Source organism: Siniperca chuatsi, linkage group LG24 (assembly GCF_020085105.1).
Source record: "Siniperca chuatsi isolate FFG_IHB_CAS linkage group LG24, ASM2008510v1, whole genome shotgun sequence".
Lineage (NCBI taxonomy): Eukaryota > Metazoa > Chordata > Actinopteri > Centrarchiformes > Sinipercidae > Siniperca > Siniperca chuatsi.
Genome location: NC_058065.1, coordinates 14,214,236 through 14,235,210, shown reverse-complemented (window position 1 = coordinate 14,235,210; position 20,975 = coordinate 14,214,236). Strand labels below are relative to the sequence as shown.

The following is a 20,975-nucleotide window of genomic DNA, read 5'->3' as shown; positions in this document are numbered from 1 at the left end:
AAAACGTCTGCAAGGAGTGGTCGAGAAGTGCTTATTACAGCCACAGGATATTAATATAAAGCAATCATTCCTGCACCTAACATCTCAAAGGCCTGTTGTCTGTGGAAATGTGTTGAAACTGATTGTTTTTCTACTGGAGTGCAAATGGAACATCAGGCGAGCTGAGTACTGTATGTTTGTTAGATTATGGAGGAAAAAGCATTCAGCAAGCCGCTGGGTTTCTTCTGTTTTCTGCTGTGCCAACGTCATGGTCAATTGAACTTTAAATGATCAATTTGGTAGCGAAGAGCCTGTGATCAATGGGCTAATGGTGGAAATACCAATGTTCTCTCTTTGTGATGTAAGAGCGCTGAAACCGGCTCTGACAGCCTGTCTTTCAGGTCCGCAGCTCTACTCTCTCCTTGAGAAAAAAGCCTCATCAATGTGCGTCAGTGTGTCTGTACGTGCGTGGATGTGGAAGAAGTTGGCACACCGCATGAAGATTTCAGATTTTTATGGTGAGAACATGCTGTGAAAAAGGAGCAAGGCAGAACACGTTCATGTACACATGCGTACCAGAGTGAGTCCATCAAATTTATATCACTGGATGCTGCATATTTTTATTGAACACATTTCCTGCAAGAAATTGCCTTGATTGTTTCTGTATATTGCAGCTTAATCAGTCAGAGAGAAAAAAACACACTGCAGACTTTTGCGTTGAAGTTTGTGCTTTGATATTCTTATGAAGCCAAACACCACAAACTATAACTACAAGATTTCACGTATCAACACGGCGCTAGATCACAAACATGACACAGAGGATCCTTCAAGTCATTCACCATTTTTAAAATAGACTAAAATTGGCCCTCCTCATGAAGCACATTATTTTTTCAGTTCTACTAATTATTAGCGATATGTAAGAAACATTTTCACCGCTTTGAGAACATTCAAAGCACTTGCTAATGAATAAATAAATACAATTCACAACTGCGGTGCCAAAAATAGCCATAAGAAAAAAACATAAATACAAAATGTTTATGTTGCCATGACAAATACATCCATCATAAATATTAAGACACCATTTGGCAGTCCAACAAAGAGCAATGATGGCAGGAGGTTTTGGCAGATTCACAGCAGAGGGAGACGGTGGGAGGAGAGTAAAGCACAATGAATCAAACAGCGATCAGTTCCTTTTAGTTCCTGTGTTCTCCTCACCACCGCACCACCTGGCTGCTGTAGTCCTCTGTAGTGCCTACCTCCCCTAACACCTTCACCTCTTCCGCTTCCTCCTCCTCCCCTCCTCCTCCTCCTCCTAGTCTCCACAGCTCAGCCAGATAGGTCCTGTGCAGCCGCTGCCTCTGCTGCTTCTCCTGCCACCTCCTCAGACGCTCCTCCTGGTGCTGCTTCTGGCGGTTGTACTGGTAGCGCCGCAGGAACAGCTCCTTGGCATACTCGTACAGCTCCATGTCGAGGGCGTTCAGCCCCTCGATGCGCCACCGCACCTTCTCGCTGATTCCCACACTGGCGGCGCGTGTGCTGTTGATCTGCGTGAAGGCCCGGATGAAGTGCAGGCCGAACGTCCGCTCAAAGAGGTACTGCGTCTTGCGCTGGAACTCTGTCAGGCCATAGAAAGCCATGTTGCGCAGGTTGGCCTTGGCGCTGGCGAGCAGTACGCGCCCTCGGTCCAGCTCGCTAACAGAGGACATGTTGTAGCAGCCCACCAGGCTGAGGTCGGCCAGCATGCGGACCTGCCGGTTGTTGGCTAGGTTAGAAGGGCAGCTCATGAAGTCTGCCAGGGGTACACCTGTCCAGTCTTCACCACTGTAGCAGGCAGGGAGCTCGTCCTGAGTGGGTGGGCGGCCGTCACACATGTGTACGGCGGTTTTCCAAGTGGCCCCACGCTGCACATGCTTCCACTCACTGAGGTAGCGTGACACAGGGTCGCGTAGCATGGTGATGTAGTAGAAATTCCTGCAGAGACAGATAAAGAGATAGGCTACATAAGAGGAGGTGTCTAGCATGCACGTTAGCTCAAGGACATGCTTGGGCTGTGTCCCGATTGCCTTTCTTAACAGGTGTAACATTTAGGAGGATCTATTGGCAGAAATGGAATATGATATTCATAGGTATGTTTTTATTAGTGTATAATCACCTGAAAATAAGAATCGTGGTTTCGTTACCATACGGTAGCCCAGAATGGACAAACCAAATACTTGCTCTAGATAGGGCCGTTTGCCTTTTTTGGGTTTTGAGCTTCGCAGCCACCGTAGTAACAGGGGGAAACAGCTAGCCTAGCTAGCCTTCTTTTTTTAATGTTAAGCTCGACAAGAAAGCAAATTCGCATATTTCCCAAAATATCCTACAAACTATTCCTACAAACAGTATTTTCCTTTCAACTTCTAAGATTGCGTGCCCCTCTGAGTTCTCTCTTCTGCAGTAACACATTTGCTAGCTAGCCTTTTGTGATTCACTTTAGTACCAAGATGATGTCAGGACTCTTGTCTATGAAACTAGTTGTCAAGTCTCTCATGCTCTTGTTCATCACTGTTTATTACTTTTTAACCTTTGCATAGATAAAATGACTTCAAATAGCCCCAGCATTCTCTTAGCACATCATTCTTAAACTGAATTACATCAGCATACAGTATTAAGTTTAGACAGTACCTGTTTGTGCAGATACACCTGTCTGGCAAAACACCGTGAGCCACATTGTCAACACAGTGAAGGAGAATAAAACTATACATCACACTTCTCATATCCTGCTGCAGTTAAAAAAGAAATATGAGCAGGAAAAACTACCACAGCACTGGAAGTATAAAGAGAGCCCTGAAAGTGTGATTAGGGTTTAAATGAAAAACATCATCAAGTGCGTCTGAGGGTGTAAGAGAATAATTACATAGAAAGCAATGCAAACCAAGCATTTATAGCATTTAATATCCTGCAGATGTAAAATTATTTTTGTTTTTGTCACACTAATCTGCTCCTGCCTACCTCTGGTAACGAGTTTTTTTTTTCATCTCCAGCACCTTTCGAGTTTCTGGATAACTCTGATCTGCCACGAACGGTGCTTCAAAAATTGCTGTAACCCAGCTGCATGAAAAACCTTTCAACTAGCAAAAACAGCTTTCTGCTCTTATCTATTGAGTTCAGTGATGACCAGCATAACAGCGAGGTGACTGAAGGAGTCAGCGCCAGGAGAATTTCAGCCATTTTCAAAAAGACAACATAGATAAAAGGGAAATTGAAAGTGTTCATCTTGTGCGCAAAGATCACTGTGACCTTACAGTGTCAGAGACAAACCAAATAGACAGCACAAATAAAAAGCTAAACACTTTATTTCTTTCATTCCACAGGCTGCAGTTCACCTTCTGGGAGCTTCCATTCAACAGTTAAATAAAGAATTCAGATTCAAGGACATTTTACTGCAATGCTGCTCTTCAAAATTCTCTTTCAAACCCAATTACAAGAATGGTCAGTTTTTAATACACGATGCATTCCTTTTTCCCTGTATACACTCTTGTGGCTTATTGGTGTTTCTTTTTTGGACTACCTGTTAGCTTGCTGGTGTACAGTAGTGTTTTCCATTTGATTTTCTCTCCTTGTGAGTAAGTCTCTGTGGACTGAATTTGGCCGATAACAGCATCGACCGCTGTGATGAGCTGGATGGGCTCCCAAAATAAGATCCCTTATGGTTTGTTGGTTTCCTTGTGTAGAATATATACACATTCAGTACCTGAGTGTGTGTCACTGTGTGATTAGCAGAGGGCGAGTTTGGACTATTTGTGTTGACAAAAGCAGTGCTAAGACCCACACTGGCATATTTCACCTGGTGAAATACTTAATTTGAGTTACTGTTTTTTATCAATAAATCTAGAAGTCCAGTTATATTAAGGCCTCTTTTGTTACAACACTGAAAAACTGGTAACGGTGACAGCTAATTATGAACCTTTTTTCCACCTTATTTGCCTTGTTGCTACTCTGCCAGTTAGTAAGGAGCTGTACTAAAATTATTGGGGCGGGGAAGGGGAGGGACCTTATGTTTCACTTTTGTTTGGACGCTTTATTTCTGATAGACACAAAAGATGTCATTTAGCAGTCCACTACGCACAAATGATAGAACATGAACATCTCAACAACACTAACAACTGCAGATCCCGCCACCCTTCGCCCTCCTACCCACCGACCAGCCATAGTGTTCCACCCTTTTTGTCTTCCTGTTCCTGCCTGCTTTGTTAATGACCCCATACCTCCTTTTTGCCTCCTTTGCCACTTTGGACTACCTGTTCTGATTGACTGCCTGTTGCCAAACTCAGTAAATTTTGCTTTTACCTTACCCATTTCATCTACAAGTTGTGCATTTGAGTCATGTTTTAGTGAGCCATTGCAAATTTCCCCAAAAGAAAAAAACTTATTTTCCTGATTACATTTTTACAAAGGATAGATTCAAAAAATAAAAGGAAAGGCTGTCATGAGAAGCTTCACTCGCAGCAAAAGCATTGGCTGCAGTCATTTCTTCAAATAAACTGATACAGTACATAACTTGTCTCATTCTGCTGGCAAACCTTTTTAGTTTTTTTTTATAGAAAAAGAAGAATTTTAGAGTCAGTTTTGGACTAAATGATTCAATTATTTTATACTTGGATGATATATATCCAACTATGCTTAAGAAAGGTTTGCCATTTTGTGACACAAACATGATACATTCTGTTAAAATGCATTGCTCGCCATCAATTAAGTCCCCTCATTCTAAATCTGCTGCGTATTAGATGTAAAAGGTAGCAACCATGCAAAAACTGGAGCTTTTACGATGAGAGCGTCTGTACAGCTGTAATTGTTTTGAGTTCACTGCTAAACTGAGAAATCTGATTAATTGAGAGAAGTTGTGTTACTGAGCAAAGAGTGCACAGACAAACAGCCTTAAAAGGTCCACAATTTAACTATTATTGCCAGACGGCAGATATCAATCAGCTGTGATATATACTTAAGTGAGTGCTATGATGATATCATAGCAGAACACAGCCGCAGACAGGCACACCACCCAGAGATAATGGCCATCCACAGTGGAAGCTAAGTGAATTACCCTGCCATCTTCGCGGGGTTGAACGGACAGCACTAGATGGATGGACACACATGACCACCTCACAAAGCGGCCTTTGTTGTACTTCCTGGAAAAGAGCTCAGTTTTTTCCTCCTCTTGTGCCTATCATCTATCTGTACAGCTAACCGCGAGACAGCCAGATCAATAAATGTCCATGCAACCCCGCCTTTCTGCGTCTGTGCTTTCATCGTGACCTATTGACAAAGAGCAGTAAATGTCAAAGCTATCCTCTTACTTGTGTCAGGGACAGAGGCAGGGTCAGATTATGAAGGTCAAGAATAATTACTCATTAGAAGAATGGCTGAGGTTTTCTCATCCAGGAAACAGAAAGTGTCACTTTGATGGACCATTTTATAGCATTTATTAAGGTAGCTCTACCGGTAGCTCACCTGGTAGAGCGTGTGCATCGTATACTAAGGCTGAGTCCTTACTGCAGCAGCCCAGGTTTGATCCCAGCCCGGTCCCTTTGTTGCATCTCATCCCCTCTCTCTCTCCCCCCTTGCCTGTCTCTCTTCAGCTGTCCCTGTCTAATAGGTTAATAAAAGGCAAAAGGCCAGAAAAAAATAATCTTTAAAGAAAAAGAAAACAATCGTGGCATCACCAGCAGGAGGTGCTCTGCAGGTACATTCTGATCCAAAATGTCTAAAATGGCTTTCAGTAGAAACATTTCACTCTTAGCTTCTTCAACCTGTGGCAACAAGCCAGAAACACTGACATATTATCACCTTTTACAGTTGATATGGCTAACATGTTTGCAAAATGTTACCTATTTACACATCCAGTGGTCATGAAGCAACATTAGCATTTATAGCCACCTGATAAATGTAATTCCAATATTCACTCTTAGCTCTGTTTTGCTCTACAATGTTCACTAGTTAGCGGCTAACTTTTTCTGCTGTTTTAAAACCTGTAAAAACAATTAGCTAAAAGATGCTGAAAGACACTAAAACTCTCCGTAACTGCGAGGAATTGCAGGTGATAGTCAGGTGATAATTCTCTGTGGGTTTGTAACCAAAAGCGAGCCCCTTCAAATTACACGTAGTCATTTGATCTCCTGTTAATATAAAAATATTGATTATAGCAGCTTTAAATGTTCTGGTGTTTCTAAATTCTCCAGTGTTCATGTGAAATCCCTGCATATCGAAAGAAGAAACAGAGACCTGAAACCATCTTTGCCTTTTGCCGATAGATGTTTGTCGGTTGATGAGGCTTTCCTGAGCTAAAACAACTCATTTTACCATCCATCTCTCTCAAACATCATCTGTCATTCAACCCTGGTGTATTCCATGCCAGTGCCTAAGCTCTTTGCTAATGTGCTAAATGGCTTTCAAGTCTTTCAGGCCTAAACAGGACAAAGTAGGAACATTTTCTGTGTCCTCGGATACCTGATTGATTGAGCCCAAATCTAATGTCCTCAGAGGGATTTGGGTGAATATACAAGACACTGAATCTACTCTGTCATGTAATAGCACAATCACAACACAACAGTGCGTGTGCGTGATCATGCATGGTTGTTCCTAAAGGTAAAGTTAAATCAGCTTGTCGCATTTTGCTACCAATCAATCTGACGCCTCGTTCATGCCCTTCATGCTGCCTGTCACCTTTCTCCACACAGCAGACCTGCAAACACTATTGATCGCCCTCTCTCCGTCTCTCTTCCTGATTGTCTCTCTCTCACTCTCTAAATCACCATCAAAAAGCTGCAGAGGAAACTCCCAGCAAAAGATCGATATCTGCCTTGTTAATTCACTCACTACCATCAAGGACACAGTCAGTCTCATGATAAAAGCCTTGATGGAAACTATTTATGCCGCTGAAGAAGCATCCCATGCAGAAAGTATCTGGATCGACAACAATCTTATTTATTTCATCTTTTTAAAATTGAAAATACATCATGTTGCTTTTAGTTGAGGCATTTCTGAAGAATGGTTTCACTGCTCCAGCACACAATGTTCCGATGAGTGCCGTCAATGAAATATCACTTTCGAAGCCATTTTTATAAGCCAAGTTGGGAGAAAAAGCGAATTTGAAAACAAGCACAGGACTGCACATCAATTTCCCACTGAAGTCAGGGTGTTGATAACTCGCACAGTTGGAGCAAATCCATTTTAAAGGTGTTTCTGTGCCCATAAGGGATCCTTTAACCCTTGCCTCCAAGAGGGAATTACTATCTGACAGGAAAAAAAACAACTTCCGTTATCTCCATTTCTAGTCACATGCTGTCGTTTTAACTGTTCAATTTTAAATCCTTAAAAAAGAGTTTTAAATGCCCCTCAGTTGTGATGACAGCTTGGCTAAAAGCTTTGGGGTGTGAGTAGGCCTGTCGTGATAATTACGTTATTGACTTATTGTACGATGTCACCAACGTTTTAGTCAACATGACGCCAGAATAAACAGCAGGGTTTTCCCTACCGTTTTAAGACTTTGGGCGCATTGCCTAAGACTTAATGGCCTTTTCACACCGGGATGAAAGGAAAAAACGAAACAAAAATGTGGAATATCCGTTGACGATTTTTCGCTTTCAAACCTTTCACACCAAGTCTGACACGAATATTTGCGTTCCGTGCATTCCACCGAAAATGCACCGGCACACAGTCATCGATTCATCATTGTCATGGACTCTTCAAGCAGCAGTAGCGACGACAAGTTTCTAATGTACCTTTTGGCTCAAAAGGTTCTGAATTGTAGTGGTATGTAAAAAAAACATTTTCACTATAATAAACTCTACACACTGGAGACTGGCTTGTTATGCCAAGTGTCCAATACTGTGTAGAAAAGTTACAATATATACAATGTTATTGTAACAAGCATAAATGCTGCATTTAATACAAGGCTTAATGGTCAGCTTATAACAGTCAACCTCCGGGGCTCGGTGGATATCTCAAGGAAAGCCACTGAGCTCATATGCTTCCTCTGCTTTTTTGGCTGCCTGTTCACTCTTTGATCGTGTGAGCAAAAGTCATGATTTTTTGGTTGCCTTGTTTTTATTGGCATCCGAAATTGGCTGAAATTGAAACAGCTGTGGAAAAAACCAAAGCGCACAGCAAAATACAAAGTTTCGGTGTGGATAGGCTCATAGAGATAGATGGGCTCGAATTTTTTAATCAACGTGCAATTTATTCGCACCAGTTATTCATGTTTGGTCTGAAAAGGCCTTTAGCTTCTAAATATTTAAATAGTTCGTTTGATCTTCTATTCAATTCAATTTTATTTATATAGCGCCAATTCATAACAGAAGTTATCTCATTGCACTTTTCCTATAGAGCAGGTCTAGATCGTACTCTTTATAATATTAATTACAGAGACCCAACAAATCCCACCATGAGCAAGCATTTGGCGACAGTGGCAAGGAAAAACTTCCTTTAAGAGGCAGAAACCTTGGACAGAACCAGACTCAATGTCCCTGTAGTGAGTTTCTGATTATTTGGCTAAAGATTTTTCTTTCCTTTGCTGCAACCAACACAACCCCTATGCTTTATGCAAATGAAAGCGATGGAATAAGATGCAAATGCCCTTAAAATTACAGTAATATTGTTTATCGCAATTATTGCAATATATTGTCCAGCAAAAGTAGTTATCGTGACAGGCCTAGGTGTGAGTCACACACATATCTCACATCAAACAGAAGAGAATGAATCCCATCTCTTAAGGGAACAAGAGCAGCCTAAAGAACTAATTTAAGTACATTAACTACATTTAAGATAAAAATATCTTAGATGTAATTTAAAAAAATGTATTTCATAAAAATTTTGAAATTATGTATATATGAGATGTCACTTGTTTCTAATACAAATCCTGTTGCTAATACGTTAGCCATATCAACTTTATAAGGAAATAATGTTGTGTTTACAGTTAATGTCGTTTTTAACGCTTTAAAAAAGAAGAGTTATATTTATGTCAATTTGAGGATTTTACTGAATCAATCTTTATGACTCTTTCACTATTAGAGCATCCAGCCATATTCTGCCAGCTTTTGAGATCTGAAACTTGTTTCAAGAAGGTTCGTGACACAACCTTTAACCCTTAAAGGTTAAAGGTTCTGAAAAACTGTTTACTCAATGAGCTTATTACGAGTGATGGGCCACTACATGATGACATCATTTCCTGCCAAAGTTTGAGATTTCTGTATTTGTGTTTTTTGTCTGTGTGGACGGGGCTCAGTTGGAAAAAGGTAATGGTGATGTCACATTCTGAATGTCAGAGGAGATGTTATCAAGGTGAGATGATGAAGCTGCTCAGAGACCGGGGAAGTCTCATCACATCAGTCTCCAGACCAAGAGGTCAAGTGGGATCCATTTTCACTCATCTGATTCTCTCTCTTGTACTAATTTAATCTTTGTCTGCACATTGCAGGCAAAATGATCCCCGTCCCCATCTGCGCACAGCGGGATCACTATCCAACAAGCAAGCACACATACACACAAAAAACAACAAACAACACTCTCCTTCAGCCCTAAATGATCTGTCAGTGGTGCACTTTCACCTTTACAACATAACCCAGCTGTAGGGAATATCGGCAGGTAACATTATGTGATAAATCAGACAGAGGCACAGATTGAGAAGGAGAGTGTGAGGAGAGAAATGAAGAGTAAGGAGACTGGTGCTGCACTGTGATCTTCATTGGTCGCAGATATGAGATGCTATTTTGGGCGATAAAGGAAAAGCCCCAGGGATGCTGGTGTGCAGACGAGGGAACCGAGAACGCTTCCAGAAAGATGAGGTGTCCAGGCAAGGGAGGGTGTGAAGATGTGGTTTTGCTGAAAACTAGGTGATGGGCTATGTGAGGAGCTGCAGCCAACATACACTTAAACAAATTAAATTATGCAGAGTATTTCAGGGTTCAATACAAAATCATCTTTGCATTGAAAATCCTCTGGGGACAGAGTCATGCATCTGTATTTGTTCAAATTTGGCTGCATTTCAGGTATCTACATTATCCCAGAGTTCCCAGAGTTCATTTGGTTTTTAAACACACCCACAACAAGCATAGTGTTGAGGACATCCACACACACAACAGCCTGACGTGTGCAGCTTTAGCAGCTTTAGCAGCTTTAGCATCTTAGCATCTTAGCCTTAACCTTTGCTTGACATCTTAATCTTTGCAGCTTTGTGAGGTGTCAGCCAGTCCTCTAGGTCCATGTAGATATGGAAAGGATACATGGGAGACTGTACTCTGCAAAGGTCACATCTACCCACACACACTACAGAGGAATTTCTGAAAGGCAATCCACTTTTTAGCAATATTGAAGGCTGCTTTCAACACTGTGCTTTATGTTTTGTTGCAGCATTTCGACATTGAGTCTTTGAAAACCGTGAGTGATTCACAGCTCCTAGAATTATTACTCTGTAAAATTACAAAAATATTAAAATTGAAGGTACAGTATGCTAGATCACACACTAGACTAAGTCTAGAAAACAAGAGAGATACAGCACAAAATCGTCGACAGGTGTCTGAATAAATCTGGACTTCTGGATTTAACATCCCCCCCCGTATAATAAAACCTGTCTTCGACTGCCCCTAATCCCCTAAGGAGTGTGGAGATTACCAAGATCCTCTGAATATCTCACATTTCTCACAAGAATACAAGACACTGCTCACTGTCATGAAGGGAGTGCACTGAGGGGTTTGATTTAACAGAAACCCCTGCATGCTTTCAAAATATCCTCACTTCACTTTAGAACTTTATGTAGCTCCACTCCGCCAGCAGCGCATCTCTAAATGGTGATTAAAAACATGTTCTTTCAACACACACTACAACGGAACCCGTCCCTGTTGAAGTCTATTACCACCACTTTCATTATAAAATGCATTAATTATCGGATATTTAAGAGATACTCTCTTACTCTTATCTTAACCTTCTCAAACTTTCACAAATTATAAGATAATATATAATAATTACGAAGAATGCTTCCCACAATTATGAGATGCTAACTCGTAATTTTGAGAATGTTTCTCATAATTTTGAGACACTAAGTCATAATTGCAGGAACTATGAGTGAAGTAAGAGGATATTTTGAAGGCAATCAATCGCCAAAATGACAAAAAATAGGAACAAAGGCCTGGGCTGATGATAACCAGACACATCCAAGTTCGAATCCAATATTAATAATATTAGAAGCTTTTTTGAAAAACTGATTTAAAGAAATGGCTGTATAGTGGAATATACGATCAAGGTAAAGAAATTAATATTAAAATCTAAAGTCATATTTATGAGAAAATGTACTTGGTGGTGGATTTTTTTATTTTCAAGTGATGGAAGTGGCCATCCATATGCCTTTTACACAATGCTCAATTAGCTGGTGGCTAAAACTTGCAATTGTGATACTAGGTATTTTAACAAAAATGAGTCCATTGGCAAGTAGGGAATTATGTGTTAACTAAATGTTTTCAGACGTATATTTCTGACATAAAGTGTTGGTTGTATACTGCCAAATACAAAATATGTTCACATAGAAACCCTGTGGTAATTACTAGCGGGATATTTGGGAATTTTCCCACAAGACCTCACCAACTGTAAAGGTGTGCAAACAAAAGCAGTGACCATAACTTCAAAATCCACCAGTGCTGGCAGAACAAGGTATTAAAAATCATTATCAGTTATCATATTCACACTCAATAGACTGCATAGACATGCATCTGCTGTAATTTCTTTATGGTTTAAGTTTAAAGTTTAAATGCAGATTTTTAATTTTGTTCTTTCAATGGCTAATACACATCAATGATCTGTTGTACCTTCAGATATGACATGAAAACAGCAGAACACCACCAAGATGCAGACATAAAGTATGTCCAGTGCTAAAAATGTAGTAACAAATGGCGGCTGGTCCTGGCACACCTAAAGGACTTCCTCCCATCCACACTGAACACATACCAGTTTGCCTACCGCAGCAATGCAGTCTCCATGGCACTGCACTCTGTACTCACACACTTGGACAATAAGAACACTTATGCACGAATGCTGTTTGTTGACTTCACCTCTGCATTCAACACTCAAGTTAATCACCAAACTTGGAAACCTGGGCATTAATGCCTCCATTTGCAATTGGATTATGGACTTCCTGACAAACAGACCTCAGCTTGTGAGGTCAGACCACAGCTGCTCCACCACCATCACACTCAACACTGGCGTACCACAGGGCTGTGTGCTGAGCCCCTTCCTCTACTCCCTCTTCACACTCGACTGCAGGCCTGCGCATGGATCTAACGCCATCATCAAGTTTGCAGACGATACTACAGTGATTGGTCTCATCAGCAACAACGATGAGACTGCCTACAGGGAGGAGGTCCAGCACCTGGCCACATGGTGCACAGACAATAACTTGCTCCTTAACACCTCCAAGACAAAGGAGCTCATCGTGGACTTCAGAAAGGAGAGAGGAGGCACACATGACCCCATCCACATTAACGGGATGGCTGTTTGTTTTATTTATACATATTCTGCATCATTTGCACTCCAGTACTATGTACTGAATACTGCAATAACTCACCTACTGCACTTTTAACTATTTCCATAGATTGCACTACTTTATATTCATTGCACTACTGTTCTGCCCAGTCCAATTCATTATTGTACATATCCATCAGTATAATTCTGCTTATAGTAATGCCATCTGTATATAATGTCCATAGTACCACTTGTAAAATATTTAACACTTTATATCCTGCACTTGCTTATTGCACTTCTGGTTAGACCTAAACTGCATTTCGTTGCCTTGTACTTGTACATGTGTAATGACAATAAAGTAGAATCTAATCTAGAGGAAGATATGTGTAAACGCAGTGCAGTGTGCTAATTATTGTGACAGAATGTGTTTAATTACTTTCTGGAGTTAGGAAGCAGTTCATAACTGTAGAAAGTATAATGATAAAGTGAAGTCAGTTCAAAAGCAAAAAAAATGTCATGATAGTAAAAACTATGATAGTAAGGCTCCAAATGAAAAAAAACTGGACTAAGGAATAGTTCAACAGGGAAACAGGCTTATTTACTTTTTTGCTGAGAGTTAGATGAGAAGATCGATAGCACTGTCATATCTGTCCGCTAGCTGGCTAGAGCTAGCAGGTGATTAGCTTAGCTTAGACTCCAGGAAGTCACTGTGCCCTGCCAAGAAAAAATTTCACTCCCTATAAAACCACAACTTGTTGTTTTTACATTTCTGTTTGTGTACAGATTAAACAAACAAGGTAACATTTAGTCATTTTTTTTACCTCTGGACAGAGCCACGCTAGCTGTTTCCCCCTGCTTCCAGTCTTTATTGTAAGCTAACCGGCTGCTGGCTCCAGCTTCATATTTAGCATACAGAGTGGCATCGATCTTCTCACCTAACTCTCGGCAAGAAAGGGAATGGGCGTATATCCCAAAATGTCAAGCTATCAGTTTAAAGGTATACATTTGCTTTATGTTTAGATTCTAATAGACTAAAACTGTATATCCAAAAATAAAATTAATTTTATGGGGTCAATATAACCCATGGGTTAGAGTCACTTTGGTATCAACGTCAATATTTCATAAACCACAAATTCCCCGCTTGCTTGCCTCCCTCCACAGGGAGTTCAGAGGTCATTCAGCTCTCAGTTGGGCCTAATTGCTAATATTATCATTATTCTGCTGTAAAGCATGTGATCACGGTCACATTTCTCATGATATTGCCACAGCAGTTTGTGGCATAAATTTCTATATGCCAAGTCATGCAAAAGGTGATATCTTTCAATTCAACAAGACGTCATCGACATGCTGGTGAGGATATGTTGTGTCCTGAGTGTGAAGAGACATACAGTGATACACACCTCGGAATAAGCACACCTAACGTCTACACCTCATTAGCAAACATTAGATGTCATTGCCTTGGCCTCCTCCACAGAGGCAAGCCAGTGTCGTGTAAAGATAGGAAGCACTGACAACAACTAAAAGCTACCTAGAGATTTTTATGCTTTATCAGCCTACATCACAACATCAGACTGCAGCATAAGATCTCCCAAAAGACCCGTACATTTACCCTTTGCCAAAAATAAAACTCAGGTACTGTACATATACATTTCCACCCACAGGGAGTGACGAATCAGAGATTCTGTGAAATGCAAACTGTCTCCTAAACAGCAGTGAACGGGAAATGTACAGAATCCAACACCAATTATAGAACTTTGGCCATGTTTTAGTTGCCTTAAAGTGAGACTATGTAACTTTTTGGACAGTTATGGGATAATGTTAAATGCTTAATTAATATTATAAAGAGTACGGTCTAGACCTGCTCTATAGGAAAAGCGCAATGAGATAACTTCTGTTATGAATTGGCGCTATATAAATAAAACTGAATTGAATTGAAATTCTTCCCTCAAAAGTTACAGTCTCACTTTAAGGAATCACAGATCCGCTGGGAGCAGTTTGTATGATTTATGGCTACTGAAGGTCATGGGTTTTTTTTTCTTGTCACTTTGAGTTTTTACAACAACGTGTGGTTGTCAGCAGCTTGAAATAACTTGATGTGTAAGCTTAGAGACTGACATTACAGTCAAAAGCAACGTTGACAGTAAAAGGGCAGTATAATGCCTAAAGCATTTCAGAAACACTCTCTGCTTCAAACTGAAGATATTTTCTCAATAGTATACATGAAATCTCTGCATATGGCTTTCTTTGGTTGAGGATTTAACTGTCTCACTGTAACTGCAAGGGGAGATTAGTGTCAAAAACTTGCAACCAGATGTTTTCCCCCCATAAGTATTTCAGTGAAACATGGTTTAGCAAGAGGAAACAGAAAATCACACATCTTGAAAACTGCATTTTGATAAAATAGTCTTTTTCACCATTTTCACCATAATTTCACCCCTGTTTAACCCTTGTCAACTCACTGCATAATTTTTTCCATATTTTAATGCCTTGAGTGTCATTATCATCATCATAACAGGGGTGCTGTTGCCAAATTAATAGCTAAAACCACCTTAACTGCGTCCAGAATGAACTGAGCTAATCAGACTCAGGCTGATCTGTGTTTTGGCCAGCCTGCATTCTTTACTCTAATCTGAAATAATGAGGTCAGTAATAAGGTTACACTCTCTGACTGCTCAGCGTGAGGCCGGCTGCCGAGGACGAACAGGGCAGCCCGGCAACTGAAGCAGGTTTGACGTCTGGACCTTACAGCAATTTTGTAGCCCGCTGCAATGTGAATGCTGTAGCCCCATGCTGCGAGCAAAGCCCTGCAGGAGCCTCTGACCAATGGTGTGCCTATCAAAAACTGCTTGAACCGACCTCGTATTACTCACTGAAGTTTGCGTATTAGGAGGGAAATTGCCAGACATAAGGAGGGCGGAGGGATAGATGCAGGTTCATGCAGCATATGCTGCTTATGTTAAGTTAGGAGTGAATGGATAAAGGAAGGAATAAAGGAGTAAACAAAGGGAAAAACCCTACAGGAGGTGAATTACAAATCTCAGTATGGTTCTCCTTATAAATGTGCTGTGTTGTGATCAAATTCATTACCGCCAGTTTGCTGGAGTCTCCTCTAAACAAGAGCTAAATTTAATCAATTGCCCTGATTTGACATAAATGTGTTAAAGCCATGCCACTAATTCCCATAAAGCATCGCTAACTGAGCTTTCACCAAACTGGAACTGGTTGCTATGCCAACTCATCTGGTAACCAAGGAGCTAATTAGTGATCTTTCTCTCATTTTATTGTTTTTATTATGCATGCATCTACCTTGAATAAACCTTTCCTATGTCAACAACCCACAATCACAGGCAAAATACCGTATACTAAAAATATCATGAAGAATATGAAACATTTGCACCTATTACATTGCAGGTATGGCCACATTGTTTTTAATATCAGTCTCTAGTTTGCGTATTTGCTGGCGTTTTGTACACCGCTGGGGTGTGTAGGAGCGAGGTGATTTCAAGGTGACTTTGAAGTGCTCAAAAACAGACAGATGCTTCTGTATTCAGACCGGACCACATACACATATACCGTATGTGCAAAATATTCATCTTTTCATGAAGAACGGTGATCAGGTGAATCCAGGTAAAAGCCATTATCTGTTACTGATACACTGACCATGAAGGAGGACAGACGTTTGTGACACAACTGAGATGTAGGTTTTGAAAAGGTCTTGAATTACTCTGCACATTCAGTGTACATTGAAGATTTTTTAGTCACACTTGACCTCATTTTGTAACCCCCAGCAGCAGAGGCAGCCAGCGACAGTGAGGTGGGGGCTTCACCTGGTTCTGCAGAAAAATGGCCACTGTGGCTGACATATTATTATATATTATTTTATTAGATTGTTAATACTAATGCATTAATGTTTTAGTGCTGTTGCTGGTTGAGGTGGAGTTACTTTATATACAGTTCGGTAGTTTAATCCAGTGGTTCCCAACCTAGGGGTCGGGTCCCCTCCAGAAGGTCCAGAGGATAAATCTGACGGGTCATGAGATGATTAATGGGGTTGGAAAGAAGACTTAGCTCTTTTATTTACGCCTTCTTGTTCTGCAATGGTTTAATGGCACCCGACTGGAGAATTAGCGCCACCAGCTGTTTATCTTGCTGCGTTACATTGGGAACCACTGGCTTAATCTTAAACAATGCATTAAGCTTAATCTGAAAAGTAACTATAGCTGTCGGGTAAATGTCAGATAAGTGTAGTGCAGATATTTCCCCCAGAAAACGGAAATACTCAAACTTGTACTGAAGTTCAGTGTTTGAGTAAATGTACTCTTGGGAAGGGTTTGTAGGAATGCCATATGTTATAGCTATCTATCAAGAGTTAAAAACAAACAGTGTATGGTCTGAGGGCTGAGATAAGACTCTTTCTGCAAACTGCATCACACCCTGCAGGATGTAGTCTTAAGATAAGTGTGGGCGTCATCTATCTGATCCCTCACTGTCTGCATTCCCATTGCTATATGTGACTTGTATAAGACGAGTCATCCTCCAATATCAACATGCTATTACTGAGTTGGATTGTCTTTTGCAATCAGACTAGGAAACAATGTTTGAGTGCTTCATAAAATACATGAAATTGTTCAGCCTTATGAAATACTCTCAATGATATTATGTGAACCTCCGATCCCAAGTACAGTAGAAAGCGATGGGGATTATCTATATTATATATATATTTTGAAAAACAACTATAATACTCTTTAACCTCTCTTAACTTCTCTTAAAAACAGAGGGATCAAGGCTGAAATACAAACAAATCTATCAAAGCAGAGTGATCTTCCAGAATAGAACAGAGTAGCATTAAATACTGTATTAAGCTGAGCAGTAACATGCCTTAGCACACATACAAACACATGCTCTGATCCACGCATGCACGAAATCAGTTCCATTCCCTCTGCTGCCATCGTCGTGTGCGTCAGAGTCCATCATGGAGGGGCTACATCGCCCGAAGTGACAGGACAAGGGCCTTTCAGGGCTGATAAAACCGCCACATGAAAACCTCGTGGCAACACGTCATCGAGTGCAGAACAAGCTCTGTGTAGTCTTTATTCAGCAGTTTTAATGTAAAATGACAGGAGGGCTCCACTTAATTGTTCGTCTGTTTCCAGGCCGATCAGTGCAGCGTCACGGCTCCCCGATGGACAGAAAATCAAGCATTCTGGGGAATTGAGAACTTCATGTGACAGATTTGTGGCTGTTGAATGAGTTATGACTCATTGCTCGTCCAACAAATTCACGGGTATAGAATGAGTTATGACTCATGGTGCATTTGGCTCAAATTTGATACCTTGCTCTATATATATATATATATATATATATATATATATATATATATATATATATATATATATATAGATAGATAGATAGATAGATACACCCTGCATCTGGTCATATGTGACAACTGTGCGCACAAGACTTCACTTATAGAAGCCGTAATAACCAAGGAATTAAAGACATTATGCATCATAATGTGTGCATTGCAACGTCAGAGTCAGTGCGTTTAAACACAGCAGATACAAACTGATCCTTGAGCAAGACGCTGAATCCCTAAAAGCTGCTCAGGAGCTGCGATGACCTCTGACCTGCCTGTGGATCAATGAAGTATCACATTGTCAGAGAGTACTTCTCAAGATCACTCGGAGCAGTATCATATTATATCGGATATTGTCTGGTGCTGTGAAAAACCACGGAAAAATCTTTTGGTAAATCAACGCCCACAAGAGTTAATCCACCACTTATTAGCTCTGTGAGTGGAAACATGATCCTCCAATCAACACTTCCCTTGTCAAAATAACTAATAAAAAAATGGACACTTAATAGCGGGGAAATAGAACAGATTTGGTCCCATCTTTGAACATGAAGCCAACTCAGGTCTGCTATCATCCTTCTACACAGCAAAGTGCCAATGTTAATGAGTGCTGATTTTTCACCGACTATTATATTGAGTTGACAAGTGTTGACTGGAGTGTTGTTGATTCACTCATAGTGCTGATACGGCTCAGAGGCGCCTCTTCAAAACTATTAAAAAGCGTTAAATTAAGGCTGATGGCTGCCACAGAGGACAGTTAAAGGACTGGAAGGATTCTTGAAGGCGCCCCCCGTCCCTGTCGACTCCCTTTAACGCTCTCTTTAACATATGGAGATTTGCTCTGTGAACCGACTGCAAGGTAAATTGGCTTCAACACGCAGGCGGCACACCTCACAGGACCCTGCCCTTCTTAAGTGATTTACTCCCTTAAGCTTGGCTCTGTCGGTTCTGTAATTACAGGAAATTGAAACAGACCTTCAGACGAGGATGCGGTCTCTGTCTGCCGGCTGCTTCTGAATGTGCTGGAGGAGATGGCTTGCTGGTGCTGACATACTATGTCGTGTGCATGTTAATGCTGCAGCTCTATATGCTGCATTACATGCCAGTAAGAATACACATTATTGGTATGAGGAGCCCTGGAGGAAATTGAAAGCCAGGGAGAAACTGGTGCCATAACCTACACTGTTCAGTTACCTTTGACCTAGTGCCTCTAGGTAGGCAAAGGAAGCTGCAGCTCACTGCAATCTACTGACAAAACTCCTCTTATAGGCTCAAAAAACATATACTATAAGGCTACAACTAACAGTTATTTTCATAATCGGCTAATTCAGTCAACGCTTGGCCTACAACATGTCAGAAAAGTGTGAAAAATGCCCAGTGTGTGGTCTTTAAATGGCTTGTTTTGTCCAATCAACTGTCCAAAACCTAAAAGGCATTCAATTTATAATGTCAAACTGAAGGATGCAGCAAATGGTTGGACATTTTTGCTCGATAAATTACTTACAACCCCTTGTCAAAACTGGCCTCACTTCATTTTCTGTCAATTAACAAATCAATTGATCGACTAATCACTTCACTTACACTCAGGATTCTGTATTAGTGCACTCTCATAACTTCCTTAACACTTGTAAGTCTTTTGTGACTAAGGCTCAGATTAGTTTTGTATTTGCTTGTTAACTTTGCTTCGTTTCCAACCAGTTTTTTCAGTGACCCACTGAGCAAATGAATGAATGACAAAATGATTAAATGGTGAAAAAAATGAGTGAGTGAGTGAGTGAGCAGACTTAAAACTGAGTAAATGAGACTGAGTGAATGAATGAGTGATTTAGTAAGTGAGCCTTTCTACATTTTATTCCTGTATTAGATTAGAAATGGGTGAGTGGGTGCCCGCTCACTGACTGCACCCTGTCCTGCAGGTCACACCTCACCTCTTGCTCTTTGGGGCGCTCTTCTTGTCCCTCTTGTTCATCACCACAGGCACGCAGCTCGTGAGCTCGGTCCAGTCCGCGTGCAACCCGCAACTCCAGCCCGTGGAGAACCGGGAGAAGAGCCACGACTCGGCTTTACCGGGCCGGTGACAGGTGCATTTCCTCTGGCCGGGCATGCAGTCGCAGGGCTGCTCCAGCTGGATGTTCTTGACCAGGTGCCGCCCAAACGTCGTCCCGCCGGTCTTCTGAATGTGGAGGAACACCATCACGTCGTCTCCTCGGATGTTGAACTCGACGTGCCTGTCCAGGTCCCGCTCCGTGAAGTTAAATCTGGATGTGATTTTGGAAGGAAGGTCCTCGTCCGCCTCCGGCTCTGTGTAAACTAACTCGAACCCTGATGAATACCGCTGGAAAAGCCCCTTCTCGTCACTTCTGAAGTAGCAGGTGTTGCTGTCCGTCGGGCACACATACTGGTAGCCGATCATTAAGAAGAGCACCGCCGCAATGGGAACGAAGATGAGTCTATTGAACTTCTCCTCCATGGTGGAACACTGTAACTCACGCCGTCTCCACAAACGCTAACGTGATGTCCGAGTCGTTTTCCTCCTCCCCTTGTCTCATCCTGCAGTTTGACTTCAGGCGCGTGGTGCTCCCGTTAGTTTAAAAGCTGGAGTTTAAGTCCCATTAGCAGGTAAGAACATTTCCCGCAGGACAGCTTTGACTGGCCTCGTCCTGCACGAGAACAGGTCCACTTCTCAAACTTGAAGCTTTCACACTAAACATTCAGTTATTTCCTAAAACACCATTCCACCCTCTTTTTCCCCCCTTAAATATGTCAAAATGGTGGCATAACTCGCGTGCAATAATACCTTTCGAGACGCCAGCGCAAAACGGCACATCCCCGCCGGAGGAGCGTTCGGGCTCGGCTGTCCTGCCAACGCCAACTGCTGATCGGTCTCTGAGCCAGGAGCTCCAGCGACAAGCTAGACCAAATTAACACAATGACTTCCGGTCAAGACTTTCAAAATAAATATTACGGGCATTTTGCCACATTTAATTGCCTTGGAGTGAAAATAAAAATGAATTTCCCCCAGTGGGATTAATTAAAGTATTTCTTCTTCTTAAAATGGGATAAATAAATTAGGAAAAGGTCTAATAAGATTATATTTGAAACTCCATACGTGAATTCATTCAGTCAGGGGAAAAAAGCAACCACTGATAGTCTCATGTAT

The 20,975-nt window shown here is 41.3% G+C and overlaps 1 protein-coding gene across 1 annotated transcript; it reads right to left on the bottom strand.

Annotated features, from left to right (window-relative positions):
• Positions 1-476: 476 nt before the first annotated feature.
• LOC122872270 (heparan-sulfate 6-O-sulfotransferase 3-B-like) lies at positions 477-20,705 on the bottom strand. The gene is made up of 2 exons (XM_044188261.1): positions 19,744-20,705; positions 477-1,950 (listed from the first exon to the last, which is right to left on the bottom strand). Exons 1-2 carry the CDS (start codon positions 20,283-20,285, stop codon positions 1,191-1,193), a joined length of 1,302 nt encoding a protein of 433 aa, XP_044044196.1. The 5' UTR covers positions 20,286-20,705; the 3' UTR covers positions 477-1,190.
• Positions 20,706-20,975: the final 270 nt, after the last annotated feature.